Here is a 21,776-nt window from a genome sequence, read left to right as displayed (position 1 = left end):
TTAAAGGGGCCGCAGCTTCGGGGTCTTAAAGGGGCTGCGGCTTCGAGGTCTTAAAGGGGCCGCAGCTTCCGGGTCTTAAAGGGGCCGCAGCTTCGGGGTCTTAAAGGGGCCGCAGCTTTGGGGTCTTAAAGGGGCTGCGGCTTCGGGGTCTTAAAGGGGCTGCAGCTCCGAGGTCTTAAAGGGGCCGCAGCTTCGGGGTCTTAAAGGGGCCGCAACTTTGGGGTCTTAAAGGGGCTGCGGCTTCGGGGTCTTAAAGGGGCCGCAGCTTCCGGGTCTTAAAGGGGCCGCAGCTTCGGGGTCTTAAAGGGGCCGCAGCTTTGGGGTCTTAAAGGGGCTGCGGCCCCGAGGTCTTAAAGGGGCCGCAGCTTCCGGGTCTTAAAGGGGCCGCAGCTTCGGGGTCTCAAAGGAGCGGCGCGGGTCTGCCTGGGGGCTCCACGTCTGTGTGTGCGCCCCTCCCGTTGCCCCCCCGCAATCCCCGGCTCTCGGTCCCGGTGCTCCCGGGATCCATCCCCATGATGCTCCTCGGGGCCGCCCCGTCCGGTGCCGGCTCCGGGCGCTAGGACCCGGCGGTGGCAGCGCCGCCGCTTCCCGGCTGGCTCCGGGCGTGACGTCAGGCGCGGGCCCGCCCCGGAGCCTCGGCTTCGCTCGGCGGAATGCTGCTGTCGGTGCCGCCGCGCGCGGGGCTCCCCCCGTTCACATACAACAAGAGCGGAAAGAAGGTACCGGGGGGGGGAGGGGGAACCGGCACCGGGAGGCACCAACAGCCCCGGGGGGGGGGAGGGGGAACCGGCACCGGGAGGGACCAACAGCCCCGGGGGGGGGAGGGGGAACCGGCACCGGGAGGGACCAACTGCCCCCGGGGGGGGGGGGGAGGGGGAACCGGCACCGGGAGGGACCAACTGCCCCTGGGGGGGGGGGGGCGGGGGAACCGGCACCGGGAGGCACCAACAGCCCCGGGGGGGGGGAGGGGGAACCGGCACCGGGAGGCACCAACAGCCCCGGGGGGGGGAGGGGGAACCGGCACCGGGAGGGACCAACTGCCCCCGGGGGGGGGGAGGGGGAACCGGCACCGGGAGGCACCAACAGGCCCGGGGGGGGGGAACCGGCACCGGGAGGCACCAACAGCCCCGGGGGGGGGGGGGGGGGGGAACCGGCACCGGGAGGCACCAACAGGCCCGGGGGGGGGGAACCGGCACCGGGAGGGACCAACAGCCCCGGGGGGGGGGGCAGAGGAACGGCACCAACAGCCCCGGGGGGGGGAGGGGGAACCGGCACCGGGAGGCACCAACAGCCCCGGGGGGGGGGGAGAGGAACGGTACCAACAGGCCCGGGGGGGGGGCATCGGCACCGGGAGGCACCAACAGCCCCCGGGGGGGGGGGGGGGCAACGGGAGGCACCAACAGCCCCGGGGCGGGGGGGGGGGGGGGGAACGGGAACGGAGCGGGGAGGTCCGGTCCTTACCCCCCCCCCCCCACGTCCCGGTTCGACGGCGCCCACACGCGCATGTGCTGCAGGGACGGATCAAAGGGGGTCCCCCCCATTCCCTCCCCGAGCGTGGGGACCCCCATGGGTGTGGGGCAGGATCCAGCCATGGGGGTGCTGACCCCTTCCCCCCCCCCCCCATAGCAGCCCTATGTGGCACCGGCACAGCCGCTGGGCCCCCCCAGCCCCAGCCCCGCGGGGGGGGGCACAGACCAGCTCAGCAAAACCAACCTCTACATCCGGGGGCTGCCCCCGGGCACCACAGACCAGGACCTGGTGAAGCTGTGCCAGCCGTGAGTGGGGCTGGGGGGGGCGGACACAATGGGGGGGGCGGACACACAATGGGGGGGACACGGACACACAATGGGGGGGGCACGGACACACAATGGGGGGACACGGACACACAGTGGGGGGGGACACGGACACACAATGGGGGGGGACACGGACACGCAATGGGGGGGGACACGGACACACAATGGGGGGGACACGGACACACAATGGGGGGGGAATGGACACACAATGGGGGGGGACGGACACACAATGGGGGGGGAACGGACACACAATGGGGGGGGGGACACGGACACACAATGGGGGGGGGGTCACTGTGGGTCCCGCTTGGTGCTGACCCCCCCATTGTTCCTGCAGCTATGGGAAGATCGTCTCCACCAAAGCCATCCTGGACAAGACAACCAACAAGTGCAAAGGTTTGGGGGGCAGTGGGGGGGGGGAGGTTTGGGGCGGGGGGTGGGGGGGGTCATTGGGGCCCTTCTCACTGTCCCCCCCCCACTTTTAGGCTATGGTTTCGTCGACTTCGACAGCCCCACTGCGGCACAGAAGGCAGTGACAGCGCTCAAGGCCAGCGGGGTGCAGGCGCAGATGGCCAAGGTACGGCCGCACTGTGAGCCCCAATGGGGACCCCAATGGGAACCCCCGTAGGGACCCCCAATAGGGACCCCAATAGGGACCCACCTGAGCCCTCTGCCCCCCAGCAACAGGAGCAGGATCCCACCAACCTGTACATCTCGAACCTGCCGCTGGGGGTGGACGAGCAGGAGCTGGAGGCTCTGCTGAAACCCTTCGGTCAGGTCGTGTCCACCCGGATCCTGCGGGACCCGCATGGGGCCAGCCGCGGAGTGGGGTTCGCACGGTACGGGGGGGGTGGGATGGGGGGGGATGGGATGGGGGGGCATGGGACGGGGGGGGGTGGGATGGGGGGAGCATGGGATGGGGGGGGCATGGGATGGGGGGGGCTTGGGGGTCGGGGGGCTCCGTTCCTGGCCCCAGCGCTGCTCCCCCCCCCCCCCCCAGGATGGAGTCCACGGAGAAGTGCGAGGCTGTCATCACCCACTTCAATGGGAAGTACATCAAGACCCCCCCCGGGGTGCCAGGTGAGATGGGGGCGTCTGTGGGGGTCTGTGGGGCTGGGGGGATCTGTGGGGCTGGGGGGGTCTGTGGGGCTGGGGGCGTCTGTGGGGCTGGGGGGGGTCTGTGGGGCTGGGGGGGGGTCTGTGGGGCTGGGGGGGTCTGTGGGGCTGGGGGGGGGGTCTGGGGTTGATGGTGCTCATGGACCCCCCCTCCCTGCGCCGCAGCCCCCCCGGACCCACTGCTCTGCAAGTTCGCGGATGGAGGCCAGAAGAAGAGGCAGAGCCAGAGCAAGTTCGTGCCCAACGGGAGAGCCTGGGCCCGGGATGGTGATGCGGTGAGACCGGGATGTGGGTCAGCTGTGGGGCAGACCCCAGTGCTGCCCTATGGGGGGGCTGTGAGGCAGACCCCAGTGCTGCCCTATGGGGGGGCTGTGGGGCAGACCCCAGTGCTGCCCTATGGGGGGATTGTGGGGCAGACCCCAGTGCTGCCCTATGGGGGGCTGTGGGGCAGACCCCAGTGCTGCCCTATGGGGGGGCGGTGCTGACCCTCTCCTCCCTCCGCAGGGCACAGTGACCTTGGCCTATGACCCCGCTACAGCGCTGCAGAACGGGTGGGTGCCCCCACTATGGCTTCAGTGGGGGGGGGGGGGGGGGGGGGGGGGGGGCTGATGGCTGTGCCCCCCCTGACCCCCTGCCCCATAGGTTCTACCCTGCCCCCTATGGCCTGGCCCCCAGCCGGATGATCGCCCCCACGGCGCTCGCCCCATACCTGCCCTCCCCTGTGTCTTCCTACCAGGTATGGGGGGGTCCGGATGGGGGGGGTCGGGATGGGGGGGGGTCGGTATGGGGGGGTCCGGATGGGGGGTCCGGATGGAGGGGGTCGGATGGAGGGTTCGGATGGGGGGTCCGGATGGAGGGGTCCGGATGGGGGGGTCCGGATGGGGGGGTCGGAGTGCTCGAGGGAGCCCCCATCCCCTCCCTCCCTCCCTCCCGCAGGTCCATGGTCCCGCCTGGATGCACCCCTCGTACCTGGTGCAGCCCACGGTGAGCCGGGGGGGGGGGGGGGGGGGGGGGGGGGTAGCCCCGCCCACTGAGCCCAAACCCCGCCCACTGAGCATCAAACCCCGCCCACTTTGCCCATGCCCCTCCCATTGCTCTCCTGGCCCTGCCCTGTCTCCCCCGGGTCCTAGTGCCCCTGGTCCCCATAGCCCCAGTCCCCATGGCCCCGGTCCCCTGTCTCCCCCGGGTCCTAGTGCCCCCCCGGTCCCCATGTCCTCAGTCCTTTGTCTCCCCCGGGTCCTAGTGCCCCGCTCCCCATAGCCCCTGTCCCCCGGTTCCCAGTGCCCCCGCTCCCTATAGCCCCGGTCCCCTGTCTCCCCCGGGTCCTAGTGCCCCTGCTCCCCATAGCCCCGGGGATGGGGGGGTCCCTGCCGGTCCCGGTACCCCCGGTGCTAACGGGGCCGTGCAGGGCGCGGTGCTGGCCCCCGCTGTGGACCACGCTGTCCCCCTCCAGCCCTCGGTGGTGGCCCCCCTGGCCCAGCAGCTCGGGCACCTCTCACTGGGCAGCGCCGGCACGGTAAGAACCCCCCCACCCCGGTCCCACACCAGTGACCCCCCCCTCCCGGTCCCACACCGGTGACCCCCCCATTGCCCCCCCAGTACGTACCGGCCGCCGTCCCCGGAGCCTTCATCCCACCGTACCCACCGGTGCCGCCTGCCCTCCCGCTGGAGGTGAGCATGGGGGGGGTCTATGGGGGGGTCTATGGGGGGGGTCACGGGATTGGGGGGGTCCAGCCCCATTAACGCCTCCCCACAGGACGGCAGCGCTGCCCCGACCCACGGCCCCATCGAGTCACCGTCCGAGCCTGGCGCCTTCCCCTACCCCTACCCCAAGTAATGGGGGGGTGGGGGGGGGGAACCCCCCCTGCATCCAACGGGAGGGGCCGTGCCGGGAGCCCCCCCCCCCCCCCTGGTGCTGCCCACCCCCCAACCCCCCCTTCGGGAGAGACCATATCCCGGTAGGGGGGGGAGCCTAAGCCCTGGTATCCCCAAGCTGGGGGGGGTATCCCCATTGCTGGGGGGTATCCCTATGCTGGGGGGTATCCCCATGCTGGGGGGGTATCCCTATGCTGGGGGGTATCCCCATTGCTGGGGGGTATCCCTATGCTGGGGGGTATCCCCATTGCTGGGGGGGGTATCCCCATGCTGGGGGGGGTATCCCCATTGCTGGGGGGTATCCCTATGCTGGGGGGTATCCCCATTGCTGGGGGGTATCCCCATTGCTGGGGGGGGGGTACCCCCATCTCGCTGCCCCTCCCCCCCCCCCCGGGGGCTTTTTTCCCTCCCTCATTTTCTACAAAAAAACCCTAAAAGAACAAAAAAGACAAAAAAAAGCAAACTCAGAACCGGGGGGGGAGGGGGGGGAGGGGAGGGGGGGGGCCGGGGTCACCGGGGGTCACCGGCTGCTCCCCCCCCCCCCCCCCCCCCCCCATTGTGCTTCCAGGGCTCGCGGCCCTCCCCCCCCCAACCATTGCCGCAGTGCCCCCCCCCTTAACCCCCCCCCGCCCCCCCCCCGGTGCCTTCTTCTGCCCGGTCCAACCGGTGCCCCCGGTTTGGGGACCGGGGTGGGGGGTGATGCCAAATCCCCCCCCCCCCACCGTGGGGTCCGGTCTCTGGGCACCAGCCCCCCCGCAGGGCCGGGGGTGCTGCCCCCCCCCCATTATCCCCTATACCCCCCCCCCCGCAGCCATTCCTGCCCCGGGGGCGCGGGTGGGGGCTCTGCATGCAGCCCCCGGCCCGGGGGGGCAGGATAAGTGCAATAACCCCCCCCCGTTACCATGGGCAACGGGCACCCCCCAGGGCCACCAGGCACTTTAACGTCCCCGCACCCGGGGGTGCCCCCCCCGACCCCCCCCCCGCAGCGACAATCAAGGGGGGGGGGGCCCTTGGGGGCGGCTCTTGCAACCAAAGATAGAGGGAGTCACATGGGGGGGGGGGGGAATGCGCTGCCCCAAACCCCCCCCTTCTGCTTTGCGACCCCCCCCCCCCCACGCCGTGGGTCCGTCCGTGTCCCCCCCCCCCTCCCCATTTGCTTCCAGCTCTAGGGCCGGCTGTGCCCCCCCCTCAAGCTCTGCCTATGGGCCTCATGGTTCTTCCAACCCCCCCCCATCATTGGAGTCCCTATTGCCCCCCCCGGGGCAGGGACCCCCCCACCACACATCTACCTCACCCCACAGCTCGGCGCTCAGCCCAGGATATGGGGGGGTCGGGGGGGGGGGGGCTTCAGCCATCCCCCCCCCCCCCCCCCCATAACCTGTGGTGACGCCCCCCGGTTTCCAGCCATCACCCACCTCTCCCATTGCTGCTACTGCCGGGCCCCCCCTTGTGCAGCCCCTTTGGTTGGGGGGGGCCCCCCCATGGAAGGAACCAAAGAGGGAGCCCCCCCCCCCCATCTGGGGGGTGCTGAGCCCCCAACCCGCTGCCATTGGGAATGAAAGGAAAGGGGGGGGGGGGGCTGGGTTTTGGGGGATCCCACAGCCAATAATGGGGGGGGGGGGGAGCCAGAGTGGCAGCAACAAAGCCGAGGCCCCCCCCCCCCTTTGCTGCCCCCCCCTTTAATTTATACGTAGCGCATTTTGTACAGGTTTTTAAGTTGCTTTTTTTTAAGGATCTCGAGAGGTTTCTAGTTTTGTATTCCCAAAATCCCCCCCCCCATCCCCCCCCATCCCCCCCCCCCCGTTCCCGCTTCCGCGCTGGCCCCCCCCCAAAAACAGCCCCCCCCTAAAAAAACCCCCTCCCTTGAGGTTGTTTTTTCTTTTTGTTTTTAAATAAAACAGCAAAAACAAAAAAAACAACCAAATTTGGTGATTTTTGGTGGGGGGGTCAGACCCTCCCCCCCCCCCCCCCCCCCCCCCACAAATGGGACCTACCAGCGTGTGTCTATCAAACGTGAGTTGGTTTTATTCTCCGACAGCGCATGGAGGGGGGGGGACATCGACAGGCAGCGTGGGGGGGGGGGATGGGGGGGGGGATGGGGGGGGGGGGGGGGGAGGTGATCCCCATCCTCCTCCTCACAACCTTAATGCTTAAAAACGAGCTTGGTCCTAAAAATATAGAAAGAAATCAGTGAAATTCACCAAAAACCTGTACATTTATCAAAAAAGTCACTAAAACCACACGGCTGCTTATAGAAAACGGGGGGGGGGAGGGGGGGTTTGAAGGGGGGGGGAGGGGGGGGGCACAAACACCGCCCCCGCCCCCCCCATTGGACCCCAACGGAACGAACGCACGAGAACGATGCTGAGATTGCGGCAAAGAACCCAAAGCACAAAGAAAAAGGGTGAAAAGTGCCCCAAAAATGGGTTTTTTGAGGCTAAAAACGCACAGAAACGCGTCCGGACAGCGCAAAGTGGGGGGGGGGGGACGGGGGGGGGTAGAGAAAATAGAAGTTCTCTGCGGTACAAAGGGGGGGGCTCCAGCGCCTGCGGCTCCGGCGCCAGCAAAACAACACAAAACCCACGGGTTTGAGGTTCTCCGAGAGAAAAAAGGCTACTTTTGAGGGGGGGGCAGAGGGTGAGGCCGGACCCCCCCTTGCCCAGGTAGGTGAGTTGTTTTCAGTGCTCTATAGGGCCGGGGGGGGGACACACACACAAACACACACACAAAGCCCACCATGGCCCCGCTGCACCCCCAGAGTACCCGTAACATCCTGGCCCCCCATTGGATCGAGGGGGTCCTGGGGGGCAAAAAGAAAGGGGGGGGGTGTCCCCGCTTTAAGCCCCCCCCCACACCCAGTACAACCCCCCCCATTGCGTGGGGGGGGGCAAACACCCGCCTGAGGCTTCAAGTCCATGTTGGGGGGGGGGGGCTGCAGTAGCGTCCCTGAGGGATGGAGGGGGGGGGGGCGGCCTTGAAGGGGGGGGGGTCCCCACGCTGGGAATGGGGGGGGGGGGGCCGGGGTCTTCCTGAGACGTGGAGGCAGGGAAAGGGGGTGCGGGGCCGCCCCCCCCCCCGCCCTCCCCAGTTTGGTCCCTGGCCTCGGGTGGGGTTTTGGGGGGGCCCCCCCCGTCCCCATAAAGTGTCTGCACGGGCTGGGGGGGGTTAAGTCCACTTTACTGGCCGTTAATGCATGGAGAGGAGCGGAGCGCTCGGACACATTCACTACAACTATTGCTATCATTAAATAGTCCCAGCGGGGAGGGGGGGGTGAAGGGGGGGGCAAAGGGGGGGGGGGCATTGGGGGGGATGGGGGATGGGGGGGGCTGTTATTTCTGCTCTTAATTCGAAAATAATAGTTTAAAATAAAGGAAAAAACCCTTTTTTTTGTCTTTTTGGCTTATACAATCTGAGTTGGTGCTTGTTTTTGGGGGGGGGTGGATAAAGTGGGGGGGGGGTTGTGGGGGGGGGACACGGGACCCCCGCAAGGGATCAGCAGGCAGCGAGATCAGCTCCAGAGGAGTCAGTTCTTATTGGGGGGGGGGGTGCGGGTTGGGGGGGACCCCCCGGTGAGGTGGGGGGGGGTGTGTAGAACAAGGGGGATCCCCCCCCGGTGACGTCACGGGTCAGTCACGTGGTTTCCCTGATTAAGCTCCGCCCACCGGCTCTCGAAGAAGCGGCGCAGGCTCCGCCCAGCCCTGCCCACCGCGGACTCGTCCTCGTTGAACGTGCGGCAGTTGTCGAACACGAGCAGAGCGTCCGAGGCGAACTGCGAGGGGCAGGAGTACCTGGGGGGGGGGAGAGCATTGACATCAATGGGGAACCCATCACATTAACACCAATGGGGACACCCCCTCACATTAACATCAATGGGGATCCCACCTCACCCCACATTGACCCCAATGGGGAACCCCTCCCCCACCCCACAATAGGGACCCCCCTCACATCAACCCCAATGGGGATTCCCCCCTCACCCCATATCAACCCCAATGGGGAACCCCTCACATCAACACCAATGGGGATCCCATCACATCAACCCCCAGTGGGGATCCCCCCCCGACCCCACATTGACCCCCAATGGGATCCCCCCCCTCACCCCACATCAACCCCCAATGGAGATCTCCCCCCCCCCTCACCCCACATCAGCCCCCCAATGGGGATCTCTCCCATCTGCAGAGGGAGCGGGACCAGCTCCAATCAGTGCAGGCCACTGCAGGGGGGAGCTCCCATGCCCACAGGACCCTCAATCCCCCACATGCACAGGGAGACATTCCTCTAATCCCCAGCAGGACTCCTCCATTCCAATGGGACACCCCCAATCCCCAGTGGAGACCCCAATATCTGCAGTGTGATCCCTGTTACAGTCAGTCCCCATCCCCACCGGGTACCCCCATCCCCATCGGGTACCCCCATCCCCATTGGGACCCCATATCCCCAGTGTGATCCCATTCCAGTGAGCCCCATCCCCATCGGGTATCCCCATCGGGTATCCCCATCGGGTACCCCCATCCCCATCGGTACCCCCATCCCCACCGGGTACCCCCATCCCCATCGGGTACCCCCATCCCCACCGGGTACCCCCATCCCCATCAGGTACCCCCATCCCCATTGGGTCCCCGCTCACCCTCCCCGCAGCAGCCTCGTGCGCATGGTGCCCAGGTCCATGGGGTTCTTGATGATCCTGCGGTATCCGGGGACCAGCCGCGGGTTCACTGGCTCCAGGAAGGGCCAAGCATCCTCGTGCGCCTCCATCTCCATCAGGATGATCCTGCGGGAGCAGTGGGCTCAGGGGGAGCCCTGGGGATGGACCCCCCCCCCATTGCCCCCCTCAGCCCCACTCACTCGCAGCAGGTCAGGTCACTGGGCTGGCTCCGCAGGGTCACCCCCCTGCGCTTGGCATTGGAGAGCCCCTCACCAGGGCATCGGGGCACGGGCAGTGCCTCGCGGCGGCGCCGGCGCCGGGGGCTCCCCTCATCCTCCTCCTCTGCCAGGGTCCCCCCAAAGCCACGGCCACGTTTCCGCTTCTTGCCTCGCCGAGGGGAGATGGGGTCTTGGTACTGCCCTGCCTGCGGGGAGGGGAGAGGTGAGGGGGGAGGATGGAGGGGAAGGGATGGGATGGGAGGGAAGGGAAGGAAAGGAAGGGATGGGATGGAAGGGAAGGAGGGGAAAGGATGGATGGGGACAGAAGTGGAAGGCTGGAAGGGGATGGAAGGGATAGGATGGAAGTAGAGGGATGGAAGAGGATGGACTGGAAGAGGATGGATTAGGATGGAATGCAATAGGATGGGATGGGAACGGGAAGGCTCCATCACAGGCAGTGCACAAGGGGCTGCCCCACATCGTGCACAAGGGGCTGCCCCACATTGTGCCCAAGGGGCTGCCCCACACCATACCCAAGGGGCTGCCCCACATCGTACCCGCGCCACACAGACGGAGCAGAACCAGTCTCCCTCGGGCACCTCACTCATCTTGGGCCGGTGGCAGTAGAGGTGGCAGCCGCGGTCGCAGCCGTCACACAGCAGCAGGTGCTCATCATCGTCACCGCGCCGGCACACGAGGCAGGTCTGCGGTGAGCATGGCTCAATCATGGCCCTGCTGCCCCCCCCGGCCCCACTGCCCCCCCCGGAACCCACTGCCCCCCCCGGCCCCACTGCCCCCATTGCACCCACTCCTCACCACTCTGTTGACCGACTTCTCCCAGGCAATGGACTTCTCGAGCTGGTAGATGCAGAGGGAGACCTGAGCTGCGCTGCGGCATCGCTCCAGCGTCTGCCGCCACGTCCGGACCCGTGGTGTGATCTCGTAGGCTCTGCAGGGATCAATGGGGATCAATGCAGGGATCAATGCAGGGATCAATGGGGATCAATGGGGATCGATGGGGATCGATGGGGGGGGGTCCATTCACATCCCACACTGGGGGGGGCTCACATCTCGGTGGGGCCCACGCTCAGCTCCTCGGCTCCGCTCAGCACTGCTTTCTCCACCACCACCTCGTGCAGGGGCCACAGCGGCTCCTTGAGGTAGCGCCGCTCCAGGTTCTGCTCCAGCGCCGCCAGCCGCAGCACCGCCAGGTCCAGGGGGTTGGTGCGTTCCCGGCGCGGGGGGTTCCCATCCCGCCGGCCCCGAACCGTGATGTCCTCCAGCGGCTCCAGTTTGTGCTCACAGTACCGCAGGTCCTGGCGCGAGGAGTCCGGGCTGGGGCACGTCCAGCCCTGGGGACAATGGAGGGGAGGGGGGTCAGGATGGGCACTGGGACATGGGCACCGGGATGCAGGCACCGGGATGCAGGCACCAGGACACGGGCACTGGGATGCAGGCACCGGGATGCAGGCACTGGGACGTGGGCACCGGGATGTGGGCACTGGGATGTGGGCACCGGGATGCAGGCACTGGGATGCAGGCACCGGGATGTGGGCACCGGGATGTGGGCACCGGGATGCAGGCACTGGGATGCAGGCACCAGGACACAGGCTCCGCACCACAGCACCGGTACCCACCCGGATCTGCAGGTCGGCCATCAGCACGCGCTGCTCCAGCTCCTCCACCCACTGCAGCACAGCCAGGTCTGTCTCGTAGGCTCGATCCATCACCGACCACCGGGTCAGGGCTTCCTGAGACACGGCGGCTCCGGCCGCCTCGGGGCGAGGGTGGAAGATGGGGTCTGGGGGGAGAAGGCACAGAATGGGCTGGGGACATGCAGAAGGGGATGGGGATGGACAGAAGGGGATGCAGGGTGCACAGAAGGGGATGGGGATGCAGGATGCACACAATGGGATGCAGGGTGCACAGAAGGGATGCAGGATGCACACAATGGGATGCAGGGTGCACAGAAGGGATGCAGGATGCACACAATGGGATGCAGGGTGCACAGAAGGGATGCAGGATGCACAGAGGGGGATGCAGGGTGTACAGAAGGGGATGCAGGATGCGCACAAGGGATGCAGGATGCACACAAGGGGATGCAGGATGGCACAAGGGGATGAACTGAAGGGAATGCAGGATGCACACAAGGGATGCAGGATGCGCACAAGGGGATGCACACAAGGGATGCAGGATGCGCACAAGGGGATGCAGGATGCACTGAAGGGGATGCAGGATGCACACGGGGTGCAGGATGCACACAAGGGGATGCACACAAGGGATGCAGGATGCAGGATGCACACAAGGGATGCAGGGTGCACACAATGGGGTGCAGGATGCACACAATGGGATGCAGGATGCACACAAGGGATGCAGGATGTGCACAAGGGATGCAGGATGCAGGATGCACACAAGGGGATGGGGATGCACTGGAGGGGGTGCAGGATGGGTGCCGGCCGGGGCAGTACCGGTGCTGGCGCGCTGGCAGACCTCCCGCAGGAACTCCTTGTGCTTGGTGAGGTGTTTGTGCAGAGCCTTCTCCCGGATGCCCCTCGGGTGCAGCGCCCGAGCCACAGCCTCCAGCTCCTCAGGGTGCTGCAGCCACCACCACCCGCTCTGCATCTCTGCATGGGCACAGCAGCAATCAGCACCGCTCGGTACCACACAGCACCACACAGCATCACTCAGCATCACTCAGCATCACTCAGGGCCCCATGCAGAGCCCATTGCTCACCGGGGGGCACCGGCTGCTCCGTCTGCTGCGTCAGCAGCTTCTGCTCCATCTGCTTGAAGAACTTGGTCGGGGGCCGTCCCCGGCGCTTGGGCTGTGCCCCCCCCGCAGGGTCCAGGCTGCCCCGGGCCCTGGGGCAGGAACTGGGGGTCCTGGAGCCCGCGGGGACTGGGGTGGAGGCGAGTAAAGGAGCCGAGGGGTCCTCGGTGGGGAGGCCATTGAGCTGGGGGGGATGGAGGGGGTCAGGTGGGGATCCATCCCATCCCATCCATCCCATCCCATCCCATCCATCCCATCCCATCCCATCCCATCCCATCCCATCCATCCCATCCCATCCCATCCCATCCATCCCATCCCATCCCATCCCATCCCATCCCATCCCATCCCATCCATCCCATCCCATCCATCCCATCCCATCCCATCCCATCCCATCCCATCCCATCCCATCCCATCCTGCTCCCCCACACTCACCTGCCTGCCCGAGCCCTGGTGCTGCCCCCGGTGCTGTGCAGCCGAGGGGGCAGTGAGGGGGGTTCGGGGCCGGGCCTGGAACCAGGTCCCCCTCTTGTCCTCGGGGGCACCTTCCTCTTCCTCCTCCTCCTCCTCCTCGGTGGGGTCCGATGTGGCCTCGGGCGCTGGGGTCCCTGCACCAGGGCTGCTGTCAGGGGTGAGCACAGAGCCCTGGAGCAGGGACTGGGTCTGGCTCAGCCAGGACAGGAAGGCCGATTGGCTCAGGTCATGTTGGCTCTGCCCCACGGCCACCGGCTCCTGCAGTGCCCCATTGAGCAGGGGCGGGGGGGGCCGGGGCCCGCAGTGCTGGGGCAGCTCCTCCTTGCTCTTGCGGGGCCGGCCCCGGGACCGCGATGCCGGAGGGGGCACCCGGTGGGTGATGGGCACAGGAACCGGCTCCGGCTTCACCGGCGGCTCCGGCTTCACCGGCGGCACCTTCTCCTCCGGGGGCTCCGGCGCTGTGGGGAGCAGAGGGGGCGCTGGGATCTGATCCTCTATGGGGCAGGGGGGTCCCCTCCATCCCCTCCTCCTGCCCCACTCTCACCCTCGGCGCCCTCCACGAAGATGCCCCCCAAGTGGGGCAGGACCCAGTAGCGGCGCCGGTACCGGTCCTGCCCCAGGGATGCTGCACGCAGCGTCTGCGAGGAATGGAGCAGCTTCTTGCGGAAGAACATCTGCCTCTATGGGGAGAGCGCAGGTGGGGCTGGGCCCCACAGAGCCCCATAGAGCCCCATAGTGGGGCTGGGCCCCACAGAGCCCCACGGTGGGGCTGGAACCCCACATCCCATCACCTGCTCACCTTGGCCAGCTTCTCAATCTGCCGCTCGAGCTCAGGGATGCTGGAGCCGGAGGCATCGAGCTGGGGGCAGGATGGGAGCAGTCAGGGAGTGGGGATGGAGCCTGCCCCACGGCTGCCCCACAGCTGCCCCACGGCTGCCCCACAGCTGCCCCACAGCTGCCCCACGGCTGCCCCATGGCTGCCCCATGGCTGCCCCACAGCAGCCCCACGGCTGCCCCACAGCTGCCCCACAGCAGCCCCACGGCTGCCCCACACCCCATGGCTGCCCCATAGGCACCCACCTCCTCCTCCCGGCGCGAGCGGCGGCCTCGAGGCTCCTCCTCATCCTCATCCATCTCCAGCGCCGGATCCTCGCTCAGACGGGAGCTTCTCCGGCGCCGTCCGGGCTCCAGCCCCGTGAGCTCCGACTCAGGGCGTCCGCTCCTCTTGGCCAGGGCAACCTTCAGCCTGCCCCACATGGCACAGGGATCACTGCCTGCCCCATTGCCTGCCCCACACCCCACTGCCTGCCCCACTGCCTGCCCCACAGCCCCACTGCCTGCCCCATTGTCTGCCCCATTGTCTGCCCCACTGCCTCACTGGGCACCTGGCTCCATCACAATCATCCTGACCCCCCAGCCCTGGGACATGGAGGGGAAGGAGCAGAGGCCACAAGCAGGACCCCCTGTGTCAATGGGGCACAATCAGCAGGACCCACTGCATCAGTGGGGCACACAGAGCAGGACCCACTGCATCAATGGGGTGCAGGCAGCAGGACCCACTGCATCAGTGGGGCGCAGGCAGCAGGACCCCAAGCAGCACCCACCTGCGCAGCCGCCCCTCGATGATCCACTTGTTCTTCCGGTAGCTGGCCATGTTCTCCAGGGTCTTGTCGATCTCACTGCAGGGAGACAACGTCGGGAGAGGGATGGAGCCGATGGGAGAGGGATGGAGCCAATGGGAGAGGGATGGAGCCGATGGGAGAGGGATGGAGCCAATGGGAGAGGGATGGAGCCAATGGGAGAGGGATAGAGCCAATGGGAGAGGGATGGAGCCAATGGGAGAGGGATGGAGCCGATGGGAGAGGGATGGAGCCGATGGGAGAGGGATGGAGCCGATGGGAGAGGGATGGAGCCGATGGGAGAGGGATGGAGCCGATGGGAGAGGGATGGAGCCATTGGGGGAGGGATGGAGCCAATGGGGCTGGGATCACCTCCACCCCCCATTGACACACCTGATGATGAGGGTGCTGCTGTTGAGCTCATCCACCAGGAACGCCAGGATAGAGGCTTTGGTGTCCGGAGGCAGCGCCTGGAAGGGTTTGGTCCTGAGCCCCTCGCTCAGCTCCGCACCAGCCCCATGAGCCGTCAGGAAGCAGCGCAGGATCTCGGACACTGTGTCCCGGTTCAGGCTGATCTCAGACACCTTCTCCCCCAGGATCTTCAGGGACTGGAGGGGCAAAGGGAGGGATGAGGACCCATCCGGAGCATCCCAAGGGCTCACTGAGCATCCCTGCCCCAGGGCCAGGCCGGGAATGGGGCTGGGAATGGGGCAAGGGCTGGGAAATGGGGTCAGGATTAGGGCCATGATTGGGGTCAGAGCTGGGATCGAAGCAGGAATGGGGCAGGGATTGGGACTGGGGCCAACAAAGGGATTAGGCGCAGGATCGGGGTCAGGAATGGGGCAGGGCTGGCATCAGAGCAGGAAGTGGGGCTGGAATTGGGTTTGAGGCAGGAATTGGGTTTGGGGCAGGACTTGTAGCTGGGATCAGGGCAGGGATAAGGGCCAGGACTGAGGCAGGAAATGGGAACTGGGTTCAGGATGGGGCAGGGATCATGGCCAGAGTCAGGACAGGGAATGGTGCAGGGATAGGGGTGATGTCTCCCCTCACCTGGCAATACAGGGGCAGGGATGGGATGAGGATGGCGATGGGATGGGGATGGGATGAGGACCATGTCCCCCCTCACCTGGCAGCAGTGGGGAAGGGATGGGATGAGGATGGGATGAGGATGGGATGAGGATGAGGATGGGATGGGGATAGGATGGGATGAGGATGGGATGGGGATGGGATGGGGATGGGATGGATACCATGTCCCGCTCACCTGGCAGTAGTGTGGCAGGGATGGGGCAGGGATGGGATGGGATGAGCAGGGATGGGATGGGATGGGTTGGGTACCCCTCCCCTCACCTGGCAGTAGTGTGGCAGGGATGGGGATGGGATGGGTACCACTCTGGCTCACCTGGCAGTAGTGTGGCAGGCCGGGGTCCCCGAGCGCGGCGCGCAGCAGCCGCACCAGCAGGTCCTGCAGCCTCCCGGTGCTGTCGCCCACCCCCAGCAGCCCCTCCTGCAGCACACTGAGGCTCAGCACGTCCCGGGCTGGCTCCAGCCCCAGCACCCGCCCGTAGCTCCGCAGGAACTCCAGCACCGCCAGGCACCGCGAGAAGGCAGCACCGGAGAGAACCAGGCCTGGGATGCGCGAGAGCGGCGGCAGCGGCTGCGGGAGGGGAGCGGGGTCAGCGGTGACGGGTGACGGCACCGGGGTCATGGCACCGGGGTCAGGGTGATGGCATCGGGGTCATGGCACCGGGGTCAGCAGTGCCGGGTGGTGGTACCGGGGTCATGGCACCGGGGTCAGCGGTGCCAGGTGGGGGCACCAGGGTCAGGGTGACGGCACCGGGGTCAGGGTGATGGCACCGGGGTCAGGGTGACGGCACCGGGGTCAGGGTGATGGCACCGGGGTCAGCGGTGCCGGGTGAGGGCACCGGGGTCAGGGTGATAGCACCGGGGTCAGCGGTGCCGGGTGGTGGTACCAGGGTCATGGCACCGGGGTCAGCAGTGCCGGGTGATGGCACCGGGGTCAGCGGTGCCGGGTGAGGGCACCGGGGTCAGGGTGATGGCACCGGGGTCAGGGTGATGGCACCGGGGTCAGCAGTGCCGGGTGGTGGCACCGGGGTCAGCGGTGCCGGGTGAGGGCACCGGGGTCAGGGTGATGGCACCGGGGTCAGGGTGATAGCACCAGGGTCAGCAGTGCCGGGTGGTGGCACCGGTATCACCGCACCCATATCCCCCCCCCCCGAACCTGGTGATCCCCCAGGCACATGTCCTCCGTCGGCTTCTTCATCTCATCCAGGATGTGCTGCTGCCGCTGCCGCTGCTCCAGGCGCCTCTGTGCTGCCTGCCCCACATCTGCCCTCCGAGCCCCACGGCCCCTCTGCTCCTTGGGCCGGGATCTGTCCTTGACCTTCTCTGCTTTGCCCTTCTTGTCCTTGGCCTGAGGGGGATGCATAGAATGGGGGGGGATGGATGGAATGGGGGGTGCATGGGATGGGGGGTGCATGGGATGGGGGGGGCAGCTCCATCCGCTCCCCTCTCCCTGCCCCACTCCCCCCATGCTCTCACCTTCCCCTTCTTCTTGGCCTCCTTTGCTCTGGGAGCTTTGGCCTCTTGCTTCTGTTTGTTCTTAGCCTGGAAGGGACCAGACCCAAGCTCCAGGACCCAATGGGACCCACAGCACCGCCCCCCCCCCCCCCAGCCCCGCCCCCCCCCCCCCAGCTCCGCCCCCCCCAGCCCCATCGCACCTTCCTCCTCATCTTCTTCTTGATCTTGCTCATCTTCACCTTGTCCTCGTCGCTCAGCACCTCTATGGGGCAGACAGAGATGGAGCTCAGTGCCCCACAGCCAGGTCCCACCGGCAGCAATGGGGCTGCCCCACAGCCGGGTCCCCACCACAGCAATGGGGCTGCCCCACAGCTGGGTCTCCCCCAGCAGCAATGGGGCTGCCCCATAGCACCAGGGCTGCCCCATAGCACCATACCTTGAGCCTCCAGCCTCTTGAGCAGCCGCGCGTCCGTCTTGCTGAGCAGCTCCAGCATCCTGACCTTGGGGGGTCGGCCCCGGCCCCGCTTGGCTGCCGGAGCCTCCTTGGCCTTGGGCCTCTCGGTGTTCCGGGGCCGGCCGCGCTTGCCGGTGATGGCCTGGATGCGGGACGGGATCTCCTCGGGGCTCAGCTGCACCCACTGCAGGCCCTGCACCGGGACATGGGGTCACCACACTGCGGCTATGGGGCAGGGGGGGACGGCACCGGAGCCGGCACCGGGACATGGGGTCACTGCACTGCAGCCGTGGGGCGGGGGGGGGATGGCACCGGAGCCGGCACCGGGACATGGGGTCACTGCACTGCAGCCGTGGGGCAGGGGGGGGGATGGCACCGGAGCCAGCACCGGACCCACCTCCGGCGTCTCCCGCTCCTCATAGAAGTCTCCCACTGGCATCCGGGGGCTGAAGCTGAAGTGCTCCCGGCGCACGTCAGGTACCACATTCCTGGTCAGGTACTGGGGAGGAGAGGGGATGAGGGCAGGGATGGGATGGGATGGGATGGGGATGGGATGGGGATGGGATGGGGATGGGATGGGGATGGGATGGGGATGGGATGGGATGGGATGGGATGGGGATGGGATGGGGATGGGATGGGGATGGGATGGGATGGGGATGGGATGGGGATGGGATGGGGATGGGGATGGGATGGGGATGGGATGGGATGGGGATGGGATGGGGATGGGATGGGGATGGGGATGGGGATGGGGATGGGATGGGGATGGGGATGGGATGGGATGGGATGGGATGGGGATGGGATGGGGATGGGATGGGATGGGGATGGGGATGGGGATGGGATGGGTATGGGATGGGGATGGGATGGGGATGGGATGGGATGGGGATGGGATGGGGATGGGATGGGGATGGGATGTTGCCCATACCTTGATCACCTCCGGGAACTGCTTCATCCTCTTCCCACAGGGTCCATAGTACCAGGTCTCCCCTTGCCACCGGTGGTTCCCCTTCTTGATGCGCACCTCGCGCCTCCACCTGCGCGCAGGCAGCGTCAGCCCCGAGCTGTGGGGCAGCCGTGGGGCAGCCGTGGGGCAGGCCATGGGGTGTGTGGGGTATGGGGTCACGTACCCGTGCTGCAGTGGGAAGCGCACCTCCTCCTGCGTGGCGATGCGGCGGCGTGGGGCATCCCCTGTGGGGCAGGGGACAGGCGCTGGGCTCGGTGCTGGGATGTGGGGCTCATGGGGGGGTCATGGGGGAGTCATGGGGGGGCTCATGTGGGGCTCATGGGGGGGTTATGGGGGGTCTGGACCTACCTGATGCTGAGGAGCTCAGTGCCGCAGCCCCTGGTGCGGATGGAGCCTCGGGGCTGCTGCCGGCACCTTCCTCCTCCTCCTCCTCCTCCTCCTCCTCCTCGGATGGGGCTGGGGACTCTGGGGTGCCCATGGGGGGGTCCAGCTCCAGGGACCCCGACTCCTCCAGCCCCACGTGGCTGCTGCTGTTCAGCTCCACACTGCTCTCTATGGGGCCCAGGGCAGGGGCATCACTGCCTGCTCTGCCCCACAGACCCCCCCGCTATGGGGCTGGTACCCAGAGCACTCCCCATAGCCGCTATGGGGCACGCACCATGCAGGGGGGGCAGGAGGCCGAAGGAGCCATCGTGCAGGTCGGGGGGGTCCTCGAGGGGGGATTTGTCGCTCACGACCTCATCCATGGCATAGAGATCCCCAGGGCCGGTGTCTGGGGGGGGGATGGGGGGTCAGGTGGGGGGGGGGCACAGACCCACACCTGCCCCCCCCACCCCCGGCCCCCCCCCGGGATGCCCAAGATGGCCGCTGAGGCCCCAGCCCCACTGCCCCCCCCTACCTGTGCCCAGTGCCCCGAAGGGCTCCAGGGGGTCCTCGCTCAGGATGGGGGCGTCCTCCAGGGGGGAGGCGTCGGGGGCGGCCCCATTGTAGCTGCACATCTTGAGCTCTGGGGGGAACAGTGCAGGTATCAGCGCCCCATAGAGATGGGGGCAGACCCATAGAGATGGGGGCAGACCCATAGAGATGGGGCCAGACCCATAGAGATGGAGCCAGACCCATAGAGATGGGGGCAGACCCATAGAGATGGGGGCAGACCCATAGAGATGGGGGCAGACCCATAGCGATGGGGGCAGACCCATAGAGATGGGGGCAGACCCATAGAGATGGGGCCAGACCCATAGAGATGGGGCCAGACCCATAGAGATGGGGGCAGACCCATAGAGATGGGGCCAGACCCATAGAGATGGGGCCAACCCCATAGCGATGGGGCCAGACCCATAATGATGGAGCCAGCCCCATAGCCCCCCCCACCAGCAGCACTTACCCGGCTGCGCCTCCTCCAGCTCCAGGCTGCCCACGAGCCCCCCTCCGTTCTCCGCCAGCGCGGTCGGGATCTCTTTGGTGTCACCACCTCCATCACCGGTTCCCGGCTCCTCGGGGAAGGGCTGAGCTGCCCCATAGAACCCACTGGGGCCGTTGGGCATCAGCTCGAAGCCCTGCTCGGGGAAGGCATCATAGAGCTCGTGTGCATCAAACCCAAGGGCCACGGGACCGGAGCCGCTGCCCCACAGCTCCGGCGCGCGCGGCTCCGGCAGCGGGAACAGCGGCGGCGTCGACGGGCGCCCGTCCTTGAGGCTGCCATAGGGGCTGCAGTCCCATAGACACTCATAGGGGCGCAGGGGCTGGGAGCTCGGAGCCAGCGGCCCCGATGCGCTGGGGAAGCCATTGACGCTCATGGTGCCGTTGACACCTGCAGGGATACAGGGATGGGATGGGATGGGTGAGCCAGGGCCCTGAGCCCGTGGGCACCGGCACCGGATGGGATGGGATGGGTGGGATGGGTGAGCCAGGGCCATGGGCACCAGCACCAGGGGTTAACTGGATGCTGGCATCAGCTGATGGGGTAAATCCAGGCTGTTCCATCCCCTATGGGGACACCACAACCCCTATGGGGACAGCATAGCCATATGGGACACCATGACCCTATGGGGACACCATAGCCATACAGGGACACCATGGACCCTATGGGGACACCATGACCCTATGGGGACACCATGACCCCTATGGGGACACCATAACCCTATGGGGACGCAATGGCCCCTATATGACACTCACCTTTCCCCTGTGTGAAGCCAGGGGTGAAGGGTCCATCCCCTGCGGCCGGTCCCGGTTTGGGTCCTGCGGCTGCAGAACTGAAGCTCAAGGGGGAATCTGCTTCCATGGCTGTGGGGGGGGGAGAGGGGAGGTCAGGACCTGGGCTCCCCCCCCCCCCCATGGAGGAGCCTCAGCCCCATAGTGACCTTGAGCCCCCCCCAGCACCGAGCGGTGGGGCCAGGACCCGGCTGCGCCCCACAAGTGGCTGCCATGGGGCTGGTTGAGCCCCGGCCCCACTGCAGGGACCTGGGGAACCCGTATGGGTGGTGATGGAGCTGCCGGGGCAGCAGTGGGGCTGAGAGCAGGGCAGGATGGGATGCGGTGGGATGCACTGGGATGCACTGGGATCCACTGGGATGCACTGGGATGCACTGGGATCCACTGGGATGCACTGGGATGTACTGGGATGCACTGGGATGCACTGGGATGCAATGGGATGGGATGGGGCAGACGCAGACCCACGATGGGAGAACCGGGATGGGGGGAGCCGGTGGCACCGGTGCAGGACCCGGGGCTCACCCCCCCCCCCCCGTTCCCGGCACGTGACCGGGAATGGAGCCGCAAACTGGGCCACGGGGAGTAACCGGAGCCGGGACACGGCCCCACAGAGCCCGGTACCGGTAACACCGGAGCAGGACACGGGCCCCGGTACCGGTAACACCGGAGCAGGACACGGGTCCCGGTACCGGTAACACCGGAGCAGGACACGGGCCTCGGTACCGGTAACACCGGAGCAGGACACGGGCCTCGGTACCGGTAGCACCGGAGCAGGGCCTGGCCCTGAAGGTCGCTCCCGGCCCCGCAGCCGCAGTCTCCGGTGCCACGGACGGGCCCTTCCGGCCGCCTCCTGCAGGGGGGGTGCGGGGGACGCACCGGGAACCCCCCCAGCCAACGGCGGAGCCCCCGCGGACACCGGCTCCGGTTGGGATGGAGCCGCCCCTCCCCCCACCGCAAAGGGGGGGTCACGGGGGGGGGGGGGGGGCACAAAGATGGGGGGAGGGGCACGGGGACTCCCTTTACGTGCGGGATGGGGGAGGGGGGAGGTCACCGAGCGCCGGTAACGGGGGGGTCACGGGGTTGTTTTACCGGTCACCGCGGGGGGATCCCT

At 67.3% G+C, this 21,776-nt stretch overlaps 2 protein-coding genes across 3 annotated transcripts; one reads left to right on the top strand and one right to left on the bottom strand.

Annotated features, from left to right (window-relative positions):
* The first annotated feature begins 612 nt into the window (after positions 1 to 612).
* Positions 613 to 4,743, top strand: RBMS2 (RNA binding motif single stranded interacting protein 2). Of its 2 annotated transcripts, none has more exons than XM_034071472.1 (13): positions 613 to 719; positions 1,627 to 1,775; positions 2,128 to 2,186; positions 2,276 to 2,367; positions 2,472 to 2,629; positions 2,791 to 2,870; positions 3,072 to 3,181; positions 3,411 to 3,457; positions 3,549 to 3,642; positions 3,843 to 3,890; positions 4,360 to 4,422; positions 4,506 to 4,577; positions 4,663 to 4,743. In XM_034071472.1, exons 1-13 carry the CDS (start codon positions 654 to 656, stop codon positions 4,741 to 4,743), a joined length of 1,119 nt encoding a protein of 372 aa, XP_033927363.1. In that variant the 5' UTR covers positions 613 to 653. The 2 variants fall into 2 exon arrangements, with proteins under 2 accessions (XP_033927363.1, XP_033927362.1); XM_034071471.1 differs by having other exon boundaries at positions 4,315 to 4,422.
* Positions 4,744 to 8,339: 3,596 nt separating this feature from the next.
* On the bottom strand, positions 8,340 to 20,763 carry BAZ2A (bromodomain adjacent to zinc finger domain 2A). The gene is made up of 28 exons (XM_034071546.1): positions 20,630 to 20,763; positions 19,839 to 20,264; positions 19,353 to 19,460; positions 19,113 to 19,226; positions 18,803 to 19,006; positions 18,618 to 18,678; positions 18,416 to 18,524; positions 17,891 to 17,992; positions 17,476 to 17,686; positions 17,240 to 17,301; positions 17,061 to 17,126; positions 16,741 to 16,932; positions 15,901 to 16,155; positions 14,895 to 15,109; positions 14,487 to 14,561; positions 13,963 to 14,128; positions 13,682 to 13,741; positions 13,427 to 13,562; positions 12,844 to 13,340; positions 12,376 to 12,595; positions 12,110 to 12,265; positions 11,279 to 11,442; positions 10,710 to 10,993; positions 10,458 to 10,590; positions 10,199 to 10,345; positions 9,624 to 9,847; positions 9,406 to 9,549; positions 8,340 to 8,569 (listed from the first exon to the last, which is right to left on the bottom strand). Exons 1-28 carry the CDS (start codon positions 20,733 to 20,735, stop codon positions 8,401 to 8,403), a joined length of 4,806 nt encoding a protein of 1,601 aa, XP_033927437.1. The 5' UTR covers positions 20,736 to 20,763; the 3' UTR covers positions 8,340 to 8,400.
* Between the last annotated feature and the right edge of the window lie 1,013 nt (positions 20,764 to 21,776).

This window comes from Melopsittacus undulatus, chromosome 21 (genome assembly GCF_012275295.1).
Source record: "Melopsittacus undulatus isolate bMelUnd1 chromosome 21, bMelUnd1.mat.Z, whole genome shotgun sequence".
In the NCBI taxonomy this organism is placed as follows: domain Eukaryota; kingdom Metazoa; phylum Chordata; class Aves; order Psittaciformes; family Psittaculidae; genus Melopsittacus; species Melopsittacus undulatus.
This window is presented reverse-complemented; position numbering and strand designations above follow the sequence as displayed.